The following is a 14915-nucleotide window of genomic DNA, read 5'->3' on the forward strand; positions in this document are numbered from 1 at the left end:
CCAGAAAGCTAGCATACAGATTGCAGCAGGTAATCGGGAAGGCAAATGAAATGCTGGCTTTTATTTCAAGGGGGCATGAAAGTAAAGAGGTGTTGCTGCAACTGCGCAAGATACTAGTGAGGCCACATTTAGAATACTGTGTAGAGTTTTGGTCCCCTTATTTGAGGAAAGATATATTATCATTGGAGGCAGTGCAGAGGAGGTTTACAAGGATGATCCCCGGTATGGATGGACTGCCATATGAGGAAAGACTAATCAGGTTGGGTCTGTACTCCTCAGAGTTCAGAAGAATGGGAGGGGATATGATTGAAACACACAAGATTCTTAGGGGGTTAGGCAGGGTAAATTTTGAAAGGACGTTTCCGCTTATGGGAGAGCGTCAGACCTAAGGACATAATCACAGAATAAAGGAGGTGCTCATTTAAAACAGAGTTAAGGAAGAGTTTCTTCTCTCAAGGAGTGGTGAACCTTTGGAATTATTTACCTCAGGAAGCTGTGTTAAGACTGAGATCAATAGGTTTTAATCAGTAGGAGAATTTAGGATTACAGGGATAAGGCAGGAAAGTGAACTTAGTGAGTGTTAGATCAGCCATGATCTTATTAAATGGCAGAGCAGGCTGGAAGGGCTGAATCGTCTACTCCTGTTTCTATTTCTTATGATCTGTCACGTTTTGTTTAAAAATATGTCATTAATGTTCGATCTCCCTGAGGCCATGAAGATTGTTCACGTTCTTTTTCTTGTGTTATACAGACTGCGAGATTTCCAGGGATGACAGAGTTAGAAAGATGATGGAAAGCAGAGGGTTCGGATAAATGGGTCCTTCTCCAGTTGGCAATCTGTAACTAGTGGGATCCCGCAGGGTTCAGTTGTCAGACCACAACTATTTACAATCTATATCAATGATCTACAAGCAGGGGCAGAGTGTAACATAGTGAAATTTGCTGATGACACGAAAATAGGTGGGAAAGCAGGCTGTGATGAGGAGATAAAAGTTTACAAATGGATATTGACAGGCTCAGGGAATGGGCCAGAATCTGGCAGATGGAGTTTAATGCGGATAAATGCAAGGTTATCCATTTTGGCCGGAAAAATAAAAGGGCAAATTACTATTTAAATGAGAAACAGATTCAAAATGCATCTGTGCAAAGGGATCTAGATGTCCTTGTGCATGAGTCTTAGAAAGTGGGTATGCAGGTGCAGAATGTTATAAGGAAGGCAAATGGAATCTTGGGAATTATTGCAAAGGGTATAGAGTATAAAAGTAGAGAAGTGTTGTTACAATTGTCTAAAGCATTGGTGAGATCACTCTTGGGAGTACTGTTTTCAGTTTTGATCACCTTCTTTGAGGAAGGATGTGGTGGCATTGGAGACAGTTCAGAAGAGGTTCACTAGATTGATTCCAGGTTTGAAAGAGCTGTCGTAGGAGGAGCGGTTGAGTAGCTTGGGCTTGTACTCGCTGGAGTACAGAAGAAGGAAGGGGGATTTGACTGAGGTATATAAAATACTCAACAGGATTGATAAAGTAAATGTTAACCAAATGTTCCCCCTTCTAGAACAGTCTAGGACAAGAGGTCATGGTTGTAGAGTAAGAGGGGGGAAGGTTCACAACAGAGATAAGGGGAAGCTACTTGTCACAGAGGGTTGTGAACCTATGGAACTCACTGTCCCGGTGTGCGGGTTAGGTTGATTGTCCATGCTAAATTCCCCCTTTGTGTCAGGGGGACTAGCAGGGTAAATAGAGGGGGTTACGGGATAGGGTCTGGATGGGATTGTTGTCGGTATCAATGGAGAAAATGGCCTCCCTCTGTACTGTAGGGATTCTATGACTAAAGAAACGGCCATTTAGATCAATCTGATATCAGTTTTGTATTTCAGGACTAAACCTGCCCAATTCTTGAGGTTTCCAAAGTTTCTAATCAGATCCTACAATTCTGTTATCCTGGGTAAACCCTTCATTGTTTAAAATATTTGGATGAGATCATCCACCATCATGTTTTCTAAATCCTTTGTCAACACTCTTTCAGCCAATTGAAGAATAGATCAGAGAATAGTACCAATGATCATCATTAAAAGGATTGGACAGTATGATCTTATCAAACAAAGAAAATACTAGCATAGGACAAAATCTACTTTTCTTATCAGCTTAAAGCTGCTGAAGTTGAGTTTCCTTATCACAAAATGTGAAATGCAGATAGGACTTGTGTTCCCTGATCTTTTCATTTACCACTGAGGATGGGTGGATTCTCCATTACCCTACCTGCCTTTTCACTTGAAGAAAGACTTGCATTGATATAGCACCTTTCACAACCTTAGGACATCTCAAAATGCTTCACAGACAATGAGGAGCTTTTGAAATGTAGTCACTGTTTGAATGTAGTAAACTCAGGCATTATTGTGGACTCAGTGATATTGGCGAGATAATCTTAGATAGGTATGAACATCCACTCTTCTTTGAAATAGTGCCCTGGATCTTTTATATTTAACCGAGAAAAAGGGCAGATGGGGCTGTGGTTCAATACCTCACCTGAATGATGACAACTCCAACAGTGCAGTGCTCCCTCAGAACTGCACTGGAGTGAGCGCCTGGATTTTTTGCTTACATCTCTGGAGTGGATCTTTAACTACTTTAGAGCACAGGCCTCTCCTCAAGGTGTCTTTTGGAGGGCCAGTGTGACATGTAACAATTGGGATGGTGGAAAACAAATTGAAAATGAGTAAATGTGAAGTGGTCTGAGTTCATGGTCTACAGTTTGAATAAACAGTGATCTCAAACACCTCATCCCAAATATAACCACACAGGTACTTTCAAATAGAAGTAAAAATGACCACACTTCTCGTTCCCGTTAATGTCTGCATTTCAGAAGCTGAAGCCAAAGGTCAAATTTACAGATGGTATGAAACTATGAAGAGCCAAAGCTCGTGAACAAAAGACAAAGCATGGAACAGTGGTCAGTGACAAAAGTGGCAGAGGAAGAAAATAGTGGGCAAGTACTCCATAAATTACACTGAAATGTCTAAGGATGAACTTGAGAGCTTGGGGTTTTACGAAATTTGGTAGTTGACACACCTATTAGCTGTCAAAACGTAATTAGCATATCAAACCTGATATAGAGCTTTGGTGCGACAGCACTTTAAGTACTGTGTACAAATTGTGTCTCCTTACTTAAGGAAGGATAGACTTGTCATAGAGGGAGTGTAACAAAGGAAAGGTTCACCAGACTGATCCCTGAGATAGCAGGATTGTCCTATGAGAACAGACTGAGGAGAGTGGGTCTTGCTGCCAGAGGGTGTGGTGGAAGCAGGCACATTAGCAACATTTAAGAGGCATCTGGATGGGTACATGAATATGGAGGAAGTAGAAGGATTTGGACTGAATCAGGGCAGAAGGTTTTTTTTAAAGTTAGGGCATCATGATCGGCACAGGCTTGGAGGGCCAAAGACCTGTTCCTGTGCTGTACTTTTTTTTGTTCTTTATTCTCTGGAGTTTCGATGAATAAGAGGTGATTTCATTGAAACATACAAAATTCTTACAGGGTTCGACAGGGCCAATACAGGAAGGGTGTTTCTCCTGGACACAGTCTCAGAATAAGGGGTAGGCCACTTAGGACTGAGATGAGGAGAAATTTCTTCAATCAGAGGGTGGTGAATCTTTGGATATCTCTACGCAGAGGGCTGTGGAGACTCAGGGATTGAGTATGTTCAAGATAGAGATCGATACATTTTTAGATGTTAAAAATATTGAGAGATATGGCGACGGTGCAGGAAAATGTTGTTGTGGCAGAAGATCAGCCATAATCTGGTTGAATGGTGGAGCAGGCTAGAGGGGCTGAATGGCTAACTCCAGCTCCTATTTCTCATGTTCCTCTGTTCCTAAACAGAATGACAAGACAGTAAAATACAAGTGAGAGGAAGTCATGCTTCAATTGTACAATGTTCTGGTCAGACTACACACTGAGCATTGTGTTCATGGACAACAAGGGAGATACTCAAGTCCTGGAGGTGGAGGGGAGGAGCCATGAGACTGATTGTTATTGTCAGAAAGCTGAATTATGAGGAACACTTGGCCATCCTAGAGTTATGATGTGGAGATGCCGGCATTGGACTGGGGTAAGCACAGTAAGAAGTCTCACAACACCAGGTTAAAGTCCAACAGGTTTATTTGGTAGCACAAGCCACAAGCTTTCGGAGCGCTGCTCCTTCATTTGTGAACAGAACTCCCACTCACCTAATGAAGGAGCAGCGCTCGAAAGCTTGTGGCTTGTGCTACCAAATAAACCTGTTGGAGTTTAACCTGGTGTTATGAGACTTCTTACCATCCTAGAGTTCACAGACACAGATTCCACAAGGGTTTATGCAGTTAAATTATGACCACAGTGTGTATAAAGTTTGCCTGAATACACATTGAAGGCTGAGATGATCAAAGTATTCATGAAATCATGGAATGGCTGTGGCACATAAGGAGGCCATTCGGCCCAACACTGGGTCTTTGCCTGCAGAGCATCTGGGCCAAGGCAAGTGACCTTAAACCCGGATACCCTGGTTCATACGACTTCGGCTGACCAGTGCATGGACAGAGAAGAGAAGGAAAGTCGGTTGAGTGAAGAAGTAGATTTGAAACATTGCTTACCTGGGTGGTCCAGGCATGGTAGGCTGAGAAAACAAAAAAAAATCAATGATAAATGAATATTTATTGAAAAGAAAATAAGAAAGGAAGGCGGCATGGTAGCACAGTGGGGGCGGCACGGTAGCACAGTGATTAGCACTACTGCTTCACAGCTCCAGAGACCTGGGTTCGATTCTTGGCTTGGGTCACTGTCTGTGTGGAGTTTGCACATTCTCCTCGTGTCTGCGTGGGTTTCCTCCGGGTGCTCCGGTTTCCTCCCACAGTCCAAAGATGTGCGGGTTAGGTTGATTGGCCATGCTAAAAAATTGCCCCTTAGAGTTCTGACATGCGTAGGTTAGAGGGATTAGCGGGTAAATATGTAGGGATATGGGGGTAGGGCCTGGGTGGGATTGTGGTCGGTGCAGACTCGATGGGCCAAAATGGCCTCTTTCTGCACTGTAGGGTTTCTATGATTCTATGAATTGAAGAAATTAGGTGATAGTCAGTTATAAATGTTACTAAATGTGTTCTCTCCTCTCCTTTCTCTATCTGACTTTCCGGTGTCTGATGGGAAACAGGAATGTTAAATAGGCTCGCTGCTGGAAAACATTTCAGTGCTACACTATCTTAACCTCAGCACCATTCTGTGTGGAACTCAATGGAATGATTCTCCTCCTCCCGGCCCATGGGAAAGTTTAAAATAACAAATCCACTTGGCCCTCTTCATCGCCTTGGAGCGCCGAGTCTCTTCAGTTCAAAGGGTGGAAAGCGCTGAAGATATCCATGCCCATGGTTAAAAATCGCAATCGAGGTTCACAGTATCATTAAAAATCACTGATTGAGTAAAATCCATTGCTCAGGGAATCTGGGTGCCTTTGATAATCAAAGGAACTCTCCAAACAGACAGAAAGGGTTAAATAACCCCCCAAAGTAATAGTAAGTTACCAGATAGGCAAGAGAAGTGATTGCAGAGCCTCTGGCTCTGATCTTCAGGTCGTCGTTGGCCTCTGGTATAGTACCAGAAGATTGGAGGTTAGCGAATGTTGTCCCATTGTTTAAGAAGGGGAACAGAGACTTCCCCGGGAATTATAGACCGGTGAGTCTCACTTCTGTTGTCGGCAAGATGTTGGAAAAAATTATAAGGGATAGGATTTATAGTTATTTGGAGAGTAATGAATTGATAGGTGATAGTCAGCATGGTTTTGTGGCAGGTAGGTCGTGCCTTACTAACCTTATTGAGTTTTTTGAGAAAGTGACCAAGGAGGTGGATGGGGGCAAGGCAGTGGACGTGGTATATATGGATTTTAGTAAGGCGTTTGATAAGGTTCACCATGGTAGGCTTCTGCAGAAAATGCAGATGTATGGGATTGGGGGTGATCTAGGAAATTGGATCAGGAATTGGCTAGCGGATAGGAAACAGAGGGTGGTGGTTGATAGTAAATATTCATCATGGAGTGCGGTTACAAGTGGTGTACCTCAGGGATCTGTTTTGGGGCCACTGCTGTTTGTAATATTTATTAATGATCTGGATGAGGGTATAGTTGGGTGGATTAGCAAATTTGCTGATGACACCAAAGTCGGTGGTGTGGTAGACAGTGAGGAAGGGTGTCGTAGTCTGCAGGAAGACTTAGACAGGTTGCAAAGTTGGGCCGAGAGGTGGCGGATGGAGTTTAATGCGGAGAAGTGTGAGGTAATTCACTTTGGTAGGAATAACAGATGTGTTGAGTATAGGGCTAACGGGAGGACTTTGAATAGTGTGGAGGAGCAGAGGGATCTAGGTGTATGTGTGCATAGATCCCTGAAAGTTGGGAATCAAGTAGATAAGGTTGTTAAGAAGGCATATGGTGTCTTGGCGTTTATTGGTAGGGGGATTGAATTTAGGAGTCGTAGCGTTATGTTGCAACTGTACACAACTCTGGTGCGGCCGCACTTGGAGTACTGTGTGCAGTTCTGGTCCCCACATTACAGGAAGGATGTGGAGGCTTTGGAGAGGGTGCAGAGGAGGTTTACCAGGATGTTGCCTGGTATGGAGGGGAGATCCTATGAGGAGAGGCTGAGGGATTTGGGATTGTTTTCGCTGGAAAGGCGGCGGCTAAGAGGGGATCTTATTGAAACATATAAGATGATTAGAGGTTTAGATAGGGTGGATAGTGATAGCCTTTTTCCTCTGATGGAGAAATCCAGCACGAGGGGGCATGGCTTTAAATTGAGGGGGGGTAGTTATAGAACCGATGTCAGGGGTAGGTTCTTTACCCAGAGGGTGGTGAGGGATTGGAATGCCCTGCCAGCATCAGTAGTAAATGCGCCTAGTTTGGGGGCGTTTAAGAGATCCGTAGATAGGTTCATGGACGAAAAGAAATTGGTTTAGATTGGAGGGTCACAGTTTTTTTTTTAACTGGTCGGTGCAACATCGTGGGCCGAAGGGCCTGTTCTGCGCTGTAATGTTCTATGTTCTATGTTCTATACTGGCATTGGAGGGGGTGGAGGAAATTCACTAGGTTGATTCCGGAGTTGAGAGGGTTGGCTTGTGAGGAGAGACTGAGTAGACTCGGGCTATACTCATTGGAATTCAGAAGAATGAGGGGAGATCTTATAGAAATATATAAGATTATGGAGGGAATAGATAAGATAGAAGCAGGGAAGTTGTTTCCACTGGCAGGTGAAACTAGAACTAGGGGGCATGGCCTCAAATAAGGGGGAGCAGAGGAAGAACTTCTTCACACAAAGGGTTGTGAATACAAAGAACAAAGAACAATACAGCACAGGAACAGGCCCTTCAGCCCTCCAAGCCCGCGCCGCTCCCTGGTCCAAACGAGACCATTCTTTTGTATCCCTCCATTCCCACTCCGTTCATGTGGCTATCTAGATAAGTCCCAGTGTGTCCGCCTCCACCACCTTGCCCGGCAGCGCATTCCAGGCCCCCACCACCCTCTGTGTAAAAAACGTTCTTCTGATATCTGTGTTAAACCTCCCCCCTCACCTTGAACCTATGACCCCTCTTGAACGTCACCACCGACCTGGGAAAAAGCTTCCCACCGTTCACCCTATCTATGCCTTTCATAATTTTATACACCTCTATTAGGTCACCCCTCATCCTCTGTCTTTCCAGTGAGAACAACCCCAGTTTACCCAATCTCTCCTCATAACTAAGCCCTTCCATACCAGGCAACATCCTGGTAAACCTCCTCTGCACTCTCTCTAAAGCATCCACGTCCTTCTGGTAGTGTGGCGACCAGAACTGGATGCAGTATTCCAAATGCGGCCGAACCAACGTTCTATACAACTGCAACATCAGACCCCAACTTTTATACTCTATGTCCCGTCCTATAAAGGCAAGCATGCCATATGCCTTCTTCACTACCTTCTCCACCTGTGACGTCACCTTCAAAGATCTGTGGACTTGCACACCAAGGTCCCTCTGCGTATCTACACCCTTTATGGTTCTGCCATTTATCGTATAGCGCCCCTCTATGTTAGTTCTACCAAAATGCATCACTTCGCATTTATCTGGATTGAACTCCATCTGCCATTTCTTTGCCCAAATTTCATACCCAATGACCTGTAGGTAGTCAGGTGCAATCTGGGACCCAATCTCGTGACCCACACGTCATTGCCGCACATTTATCATTTTTGCTACCACCCCACTGTGCTTCCCCACCTCAACATGTAATTTTGTATTTCATTCATGCTGGCTAGACCAATACTTATGACAGCTCCCAAACAAACAAGACAATCAAATGATTACTGCCAGCAATTGGCTTGTCTCGTCTTTTATCTCTTAAACCTTTACCAATTTGCATTTTGTTTGGATGAGACCTAATGTGATCTGGGATCAGTGCTTTTTTCAGTTTGATCCGTGGTATAGCACTGGCTCAAATGGAACTGCTTTGGGTGTGTCTTACTTGGACATCATTACCCCACCATAACCCTTCTCCCATTCTCACATCTGCTGCGGGCTCTCCAGTTCCTACGATTTTGTGTGCGTGCAAAAGGTAGAAATCAAATAAGCGATAAGTCCAGTTTTACATTGACTCAACAGGAAGTAAGACTTTGATGTGAGAGAACAACAAACTAATTCAGTACTGTTATTTCATCATGTGCTTTAGTTTATGTTAATGTTTATGTATGCATTTTAAAAGTTCTAATATTAATAAAAAGATTCCTATTATTTAGCGAAATATTTGAGGAATTAACTTCTAAAATATAAATTCAAGGTTTTTTATCTATATTATTTCTAAGCAGAAAGTGTGTGTAAAGCACACCTCATGTTCATACAATGACTTAAATGACCCAGGCACATCTTTGAGAAAACACTCAATGAGAGAGAGAGAGACAATGGGAGGTGTTCACTCAATGAAAGAGCGACAGTGGAATGTGTTCACTGAGTGAAAGGGACAATGGGAACCATTGTCTCAGACGATGAGATGAAGCCTTCCCTTACCTTATCCAGAAATGGAGATTTCTTCCCTGAAAAATTAAAAATGAATTATCAAAGCATGTATTAATATTCCTGATGATATACTAGTGAAAGATAGACATTATCAGATGTTAGACAAATGTAAGTAGCCGCACAGTTTGGTAATTAATTTTGTAGCTTGGGTCCATGTTCATTCCTTGTTGAAGATCAAGTGATCATAATGCACATCATTATCTTATTCTTTTGTGCCACCATTACTATGAAACTAACTGGTGTGTTAAAATGGTGGTGTGGTGGTAATGTCACTTGAATCATAGAATCCCTACAGTATAGAAGGAGGCCATTCAGCCCATCAACCCTGCACTGACAACAATCCCACCCAGGCCCTATCCCCGTAGCCCCACATATTTACTCTGCTAATCCCCTGAAACTAAGAGGCAATTTTACTATGACCAATCCAGCTGGCCCACACATCTTTGGAGTGTGGGAGGAAACCAGAGCACCCAGAGGAAACCCACGCAGACACGAGGAGAATATGCAAACTCCAAATGGACAGTCACCCGAAGCCAGAATTGAACCCGGGTCCCTGGTGCTGTGAGACAGCAGTGCTAACCATTGTGTCACCATGCCGGCCCAGACTAATGCTCTGGGAACATGTGTTCAAATCCTACCATGGCATATAGTGGAATTGTAACCATGAAACTATCATTTGAGCATATACAGCTGGAGCAGAATTAGATCATTTGGCCCCTCAAAGCCTACTCCATCATTCATTAAGATCATGGTTGACCTGTTTGTGTTCTACTTCCATATTCCCATCTACCTTTCATTCCTTTGCCTAACAAGAATCTATATACCTATATCAGTGACACCGCTTTCACTGCCTTCTGAGGTAGAGAGATCCATTGTTGTATTACCATCTGAGAGAAAAAAAAATCTTCTCATCTCTGTTCTAAAAGGGCAGCTCATAATTTTAAAATAGCACCCCCTAATTCTAGACTCACCCACAGGAGGAATCACCCTTTCCACATTCACCTTGTCAAAACCATTTAGGATCTTGTATACTTTAATCAAGTCACCCCTAACTCTTCCAAACTAAAGTGGAAACAAGTCCCATCTGTCCAACGTATCCCCTTTCCAGGTATCATTAAAAACAGCAGAGAGGGAAACCTGCCTGGTTTACATAGCCTGGCCTACATGTGATTCCAGATCCACAACAATGTGATTGATTCTTAACTGTCTTCTGAAATGGCCTAGAGAACCACTCAAGGGCAATTAGGGAAGGGTAACAAATGCTGGCCTTGACATGAAAGAATAAAGGAAAAAAAAATGAAGCACAGATATTATATCACATTATACTGCTCCTGTTCCAAAGCAGAATCATACAATGACGTCGGTGGTGGACACGTTATTGGAAGGTGTGATAAGGGATAGGATCTACAAATATTTGGATAGACAGGGACTTATTAGGGAGAGTCAACATGGCTTTGTGCGTGGTAGGTCATGTTTGACCAATCTATTAGAGTTTTTGAGGAGGTTACCAGGAAAGTGGATGAAGGGAAGGCGGTGGATGTTGTCCACCTGGATTTCAGCAAGGTCTTTGACAAGGTCCCTCATGGGAGGTTAGTTAGGAAGGTTCAGTCGCTAGATATATATGGGGAGGTAGTAAATTGGATTAGACACTGGCTCAATGGAAGAACAGTGAGAAGTCTCACAACACCAGGTTAAAGTCCAACAGGTTTATTTGATAGCAAATACCATAAGCTTTCGGAGCAGAGCTCCTTCGTCAGATGGAGTGGATATCTGTTCTCAAACAGGGCACGGACACAGAAATCAAATTACAGAATACTGATTAGAATGCAAATCTCTACAGCCAGCCAGGTCTTAAATGTACAGACAATGTGGGTGGAGGGAGCATTCAACACAGGTTAAAGAGATGTGTATTGTCTCCAGACAGACATCCAGACAGACATCCCCAACGGACAAGCCCTCCGAATACACAGGATCTGCTCGGATGAGGAGGGTCGCAACAGACACCTCCAGACGCTGAAAGATGCCCTCATAAGAACAGGATATGGCGCTCGACTCATCGATCAACAGTTCCGCGCGCCACAGCGAAAAACCGCACCGACCTCCTCAGAAGACAAACACGGGACACGGTGGACAGAGTACCCTTCGTCGTCCAGTACTTCCCCGGAGCGGAGAAGCTACGGCATCTCCTCCGGAGCCTTCAACATGTCATTGATGAAGATGAACATCTCGCCAAGGCCATCCCCACACCCCCACTTCTTGCCTTCAAACAACCACGCAACCTCAAACAGACCATTGTCCGCAGCAAACTACCCAGCCTTCAGGAGAACAGTGACCACAACACCACACAACCCTGCCACAGCAACCTCTGCAAGACGTGCCGGATCATCGACACGGATGCCATCATCTCACGTGAGAACACCATCTACCAGGTACACGGTACCTACTCTTGCAACTCGGCCAACGTTGTCTACCTGATACGCTGCAAGAAAGGATGTCCCGAGGCATGGTACATTGGGGAAACTATGCAGACGCTACGACAACGGATGAATGAACACCGCTCGACAATCACCAGGCAAGACTGTTCTCTTCCTGTGGGGGAGCACCTCAGCAGTCACGGGCATTCAGCCTTGGATCTGCAGGTAAGCGTTCTCCAAGGCGGCCTTCACGACACACGACAGCGCAGAGTCGCTGAGCAGAAACTGATAGCCAAGTTCCGCACACATGAGGACGGCCTAAACCGGGATGTTGGATTTATGTCACATTATCAGTAACCCCCACAGCTTGCCTCCTGGACTTGCAGAATTTCACAAGCTGTTCTGTCTGGAGACAATACACATCTCTTTAACCTGTGTTGAATGCTCCCTCCACCCACATTGTCTGTACATTTAAGACCTGGCTGGCTGTAGAGATTTGCATTCTAATCAGTATTCTGTAATTTGATTTCTGTGTCTGTGCCCTGTTTGAGAACAAATATCCACTCCATCTGACGAAAGAGCTCTGCTCCGAAAGCTTATGGTATTTGCTACCAAATAAACCTGTTGGACTTTAACCTGGTGTTGTGAGACTTCTTACTGTGCTTACCCCAGTCCAACGCTGGCATCTCCACATCAATGGAAGAAGCCAGAGAGTGGTTGTGGAGGATTGTTTCTCTGAGTGGAGGCCTGTGACTAGTGGTGTGCCGCAGGGATCGGTGTTGGGTCCATTGTTGTTTGTCATCTATATCAATGATCTGGATGATAATGTGGTAAATTGGATCAGCAAGTTTGCTGATGATACAAAGATTGGAGGTGTAGTGGACAGTGAGGAAGGTTTTCAAAGCTTGCAGAGGGATTTGGACCAACTAGAAAAATGGGCTGAAAAATGGCAAATGGAATTTAATGCAGACAAGTGTGAGATATTGCACATTGGAAGGACAAACCAAAGTAGAACGTAAAGGGTAAATGGTAGGACTCTGAAGAGTGCAGTTGAACAGAGGAATCTGGGAATACAGGTACAGAATTCCCTAAAAGTGACGTCACAGGTGGATAGGGTAGTAAAGAGTGCCTTTGGTACATTGGCCTTCATAAATCGGAGTATCGAGTATAAAAGTTGGAGTGTTATGGTAAGGTTATATAAGGCATTGGTGAGGCTGAATTTAGAGTATTGTGTACAGTTTTGGTCACCTAGTTACAGGAAGGATGTAAATAAGGTTGAAAGAGTGCAGAGAATAGAATAGAATAGAATAGAATAGAACAGTACAGCACAGAACAGGCCCTTCGGCCCACGATGTTGTGCCGAGCTTTATCTGAAACCAAGATCAAGCTATCCCACTCCCTATCATCCTGGTGTGCTCCATGTGCCTATCCAATAACCGCTTAAATGTTCCTAAAGTGTCTGACTCCACTATCACTGCCGGCAGTCCATTCCACACCCCAACCACTCTCTGCGTAAAGAACCTACCTCTGATATCCTTCCTGTATCTTCCACCACGAACCCTATAGTTATGCCCCCTTGTAATAGCTCCATCCACCCGAGGAAATAGTCTTTGAACGTTCACTCTATCTATCCCCTTCATCATTTTATAAACCTCTATTAAGTCTCCCCTCAGCCTCCTCCGCTCCAGAGAGAACAGCCCTAGCTCCCGCAACCTTTCCTCATAAGACCTACCCTCCAAACCAGGCAGCTTCCTGGTAAATCTCCTCTGCACTCTTTCCAGCGCTTCCACATCCTTCCTATAGTGAGGTGACCAGAACTGCACACAATACTCCAAATGTGGTCTCACCAAGGTCCTGTACAGTTGCAGCATAACCCCACGGCTCTTAAACTCAAACCCCCTGTTAATAAAAGCTAAGATGTGGAGATGCCGGCATTGGACTGGGGTAAACACAGTAAGAAGTTTAACAACACCAGGTTAAAGTCCAACAGGTTTATTTGGTAGCAAAAGCCACACAAGCTTTCGAGGCTCTAAGCCCCTTCTTCAGGTGAGTGGGAATTCTGTTCACAAACAGAACGTATAAAGACACAGACTCAATTTACATGAATAATGGTTGGAATGCGAATACTTACAACTAATCCAGTCTTTAAGAAACAAAACAATGGGAGTGGAGAGAGCATCAAGACAGGCTAAAAAGATGTGTATTGTCTCCAGACAAGACAGCCAGTGAAACTCTGCAGGTCCACGCAACTGTGGGAGTTACAAATAGTGTGACATAAACCCAATATCCCGGTTGAGGCCGTCCTTGTGTGTGCGGAACTTGGCTATCAGTTTCTGCTCAGCGACTCTGCGCTGTTGTGTGTCGCGAAGGCCGCCTTGGAGAACGCTTACCCGAATATCAGAGGCCGAATGCCCGTGACCGCTGAAGTGCTCCCCAACAGGAAGAGAACAGTCTTGCCTGGTGATTGTCGAGCGGTGTTCATTCATCCGTTGTCGCAGCGTCTGCATAGTTTCCCCAATGTACCATGCCTCGGGACATCCTTTCTTGCAGCGTATCAGGTAGACAACGTTGGCCGAGTTGCAAGAGTATGTACCGTGTACCTGGTGGATGGTGTTCTCACGTGAGATGATGGCATCTGTGTCGATGATCCGGCACGTCTTGCAGAGGTTGCTGTGGCAGGGTTGTGTGGTGTCTTGGTCACTGTTCTCCTGAAGGCTGGGTAGTTTGCTGCGGACAATGGTCTGTTTGAGGTTGTGCGGTTGTTTGAAGGCAAGAAGTGGGGGTGTGGGGATGGCCTTGGCGAGATGTTCATCTTCATCAATGACATGTTGAAGGCTCCGGAGGAGATGCCGTAGCTTCTCCGCTCCGGGGAAGTACTGGACAACGAAGGGTACTCTGTCCACTGTGTCCCGTGTTTGTCTTCTGAGGAGGTCGGTGCGGTTTTTCGCTGTGGCACGTTGGAACTGTTGATCAATGAGTCTAGCGCCATATCCTGTTCTTATGAGGGCATCTTTCAGCGTCTGGAGGTGTCTGTTGCGATCCTCCTCATCCGAGCAGATCCTGTGTATACGGAGGGCTTGTCCGTAGGGGATGGCTTCTTTAACGTGTTTAGGGTGGAAGCTGGAGAAGTGGAGCATCGTGAGGTTATCCGTGGGCTTGCGGTACAGTGAGGTGCTGAGGTGACCGTCCTTAATGGAGATGCGCGTGTCCAAGAATGCAACCGATTCCGGAGAGTAGTCTATGGTGAGCCTGATGGTGGGATGGAACTTGTTGATGTCATCATAGAGTTGTTTCAGTGATTGTTCACCATGAGTCCAAAGGAAGAAAATGTCATCGATGTATCTAGTGTATAGCATCGGTTGATGGTCCCGTGCGGTGAAGAAGTCTTGTTCGAACCTGTGCATGAAGATGTTGGCATATTGAGGTGCAAATTTGGTCCCCATGGCT

The 14915-nt window shown here is 44.9% G+C and overlaps 1 protein-coding gene across 1 annotated transcript in view; it reads right to left on the minus strand.

Moving 5' to 3' along the window:
• The window catches only part of lcp2a (lymphocyte cytosolic protein 2a), a 221733-nt gene that overhangs the window by 40691 nt on the left and 166127 nt on the right, over positions 1–14915 (minus strand). Inside the window, exons 11-12 of the mRNA XM_078231304.1 lie at positions 9046–9071; positions 4629–4651 (exon numbers count right to left, since the gene is read on the minus strand). Of these exons, the coding sequence (XP_078087430.1) occupies positions 4629–4651; positions 9046–9071 (49 nt within the window). The remainder of the gene's footprint in view (positions 1–4628; positions 4652–9045; positions 9072–14915) is intronic.

The sequence above is a fragment of the Mustelus asterias genome, chromosome 16 (assembly GCF_964213995.1).
Source record: "Mustelus asterias chromosome 16, sMusAst1.hap1.1, whole genome shotgun sequence".
NCBI lineage: Eukaryota > Metazoa > Chordata > Chondrichthyes > Carcharhiniformes > Triakidae > Mustelus > Mustelus asterias.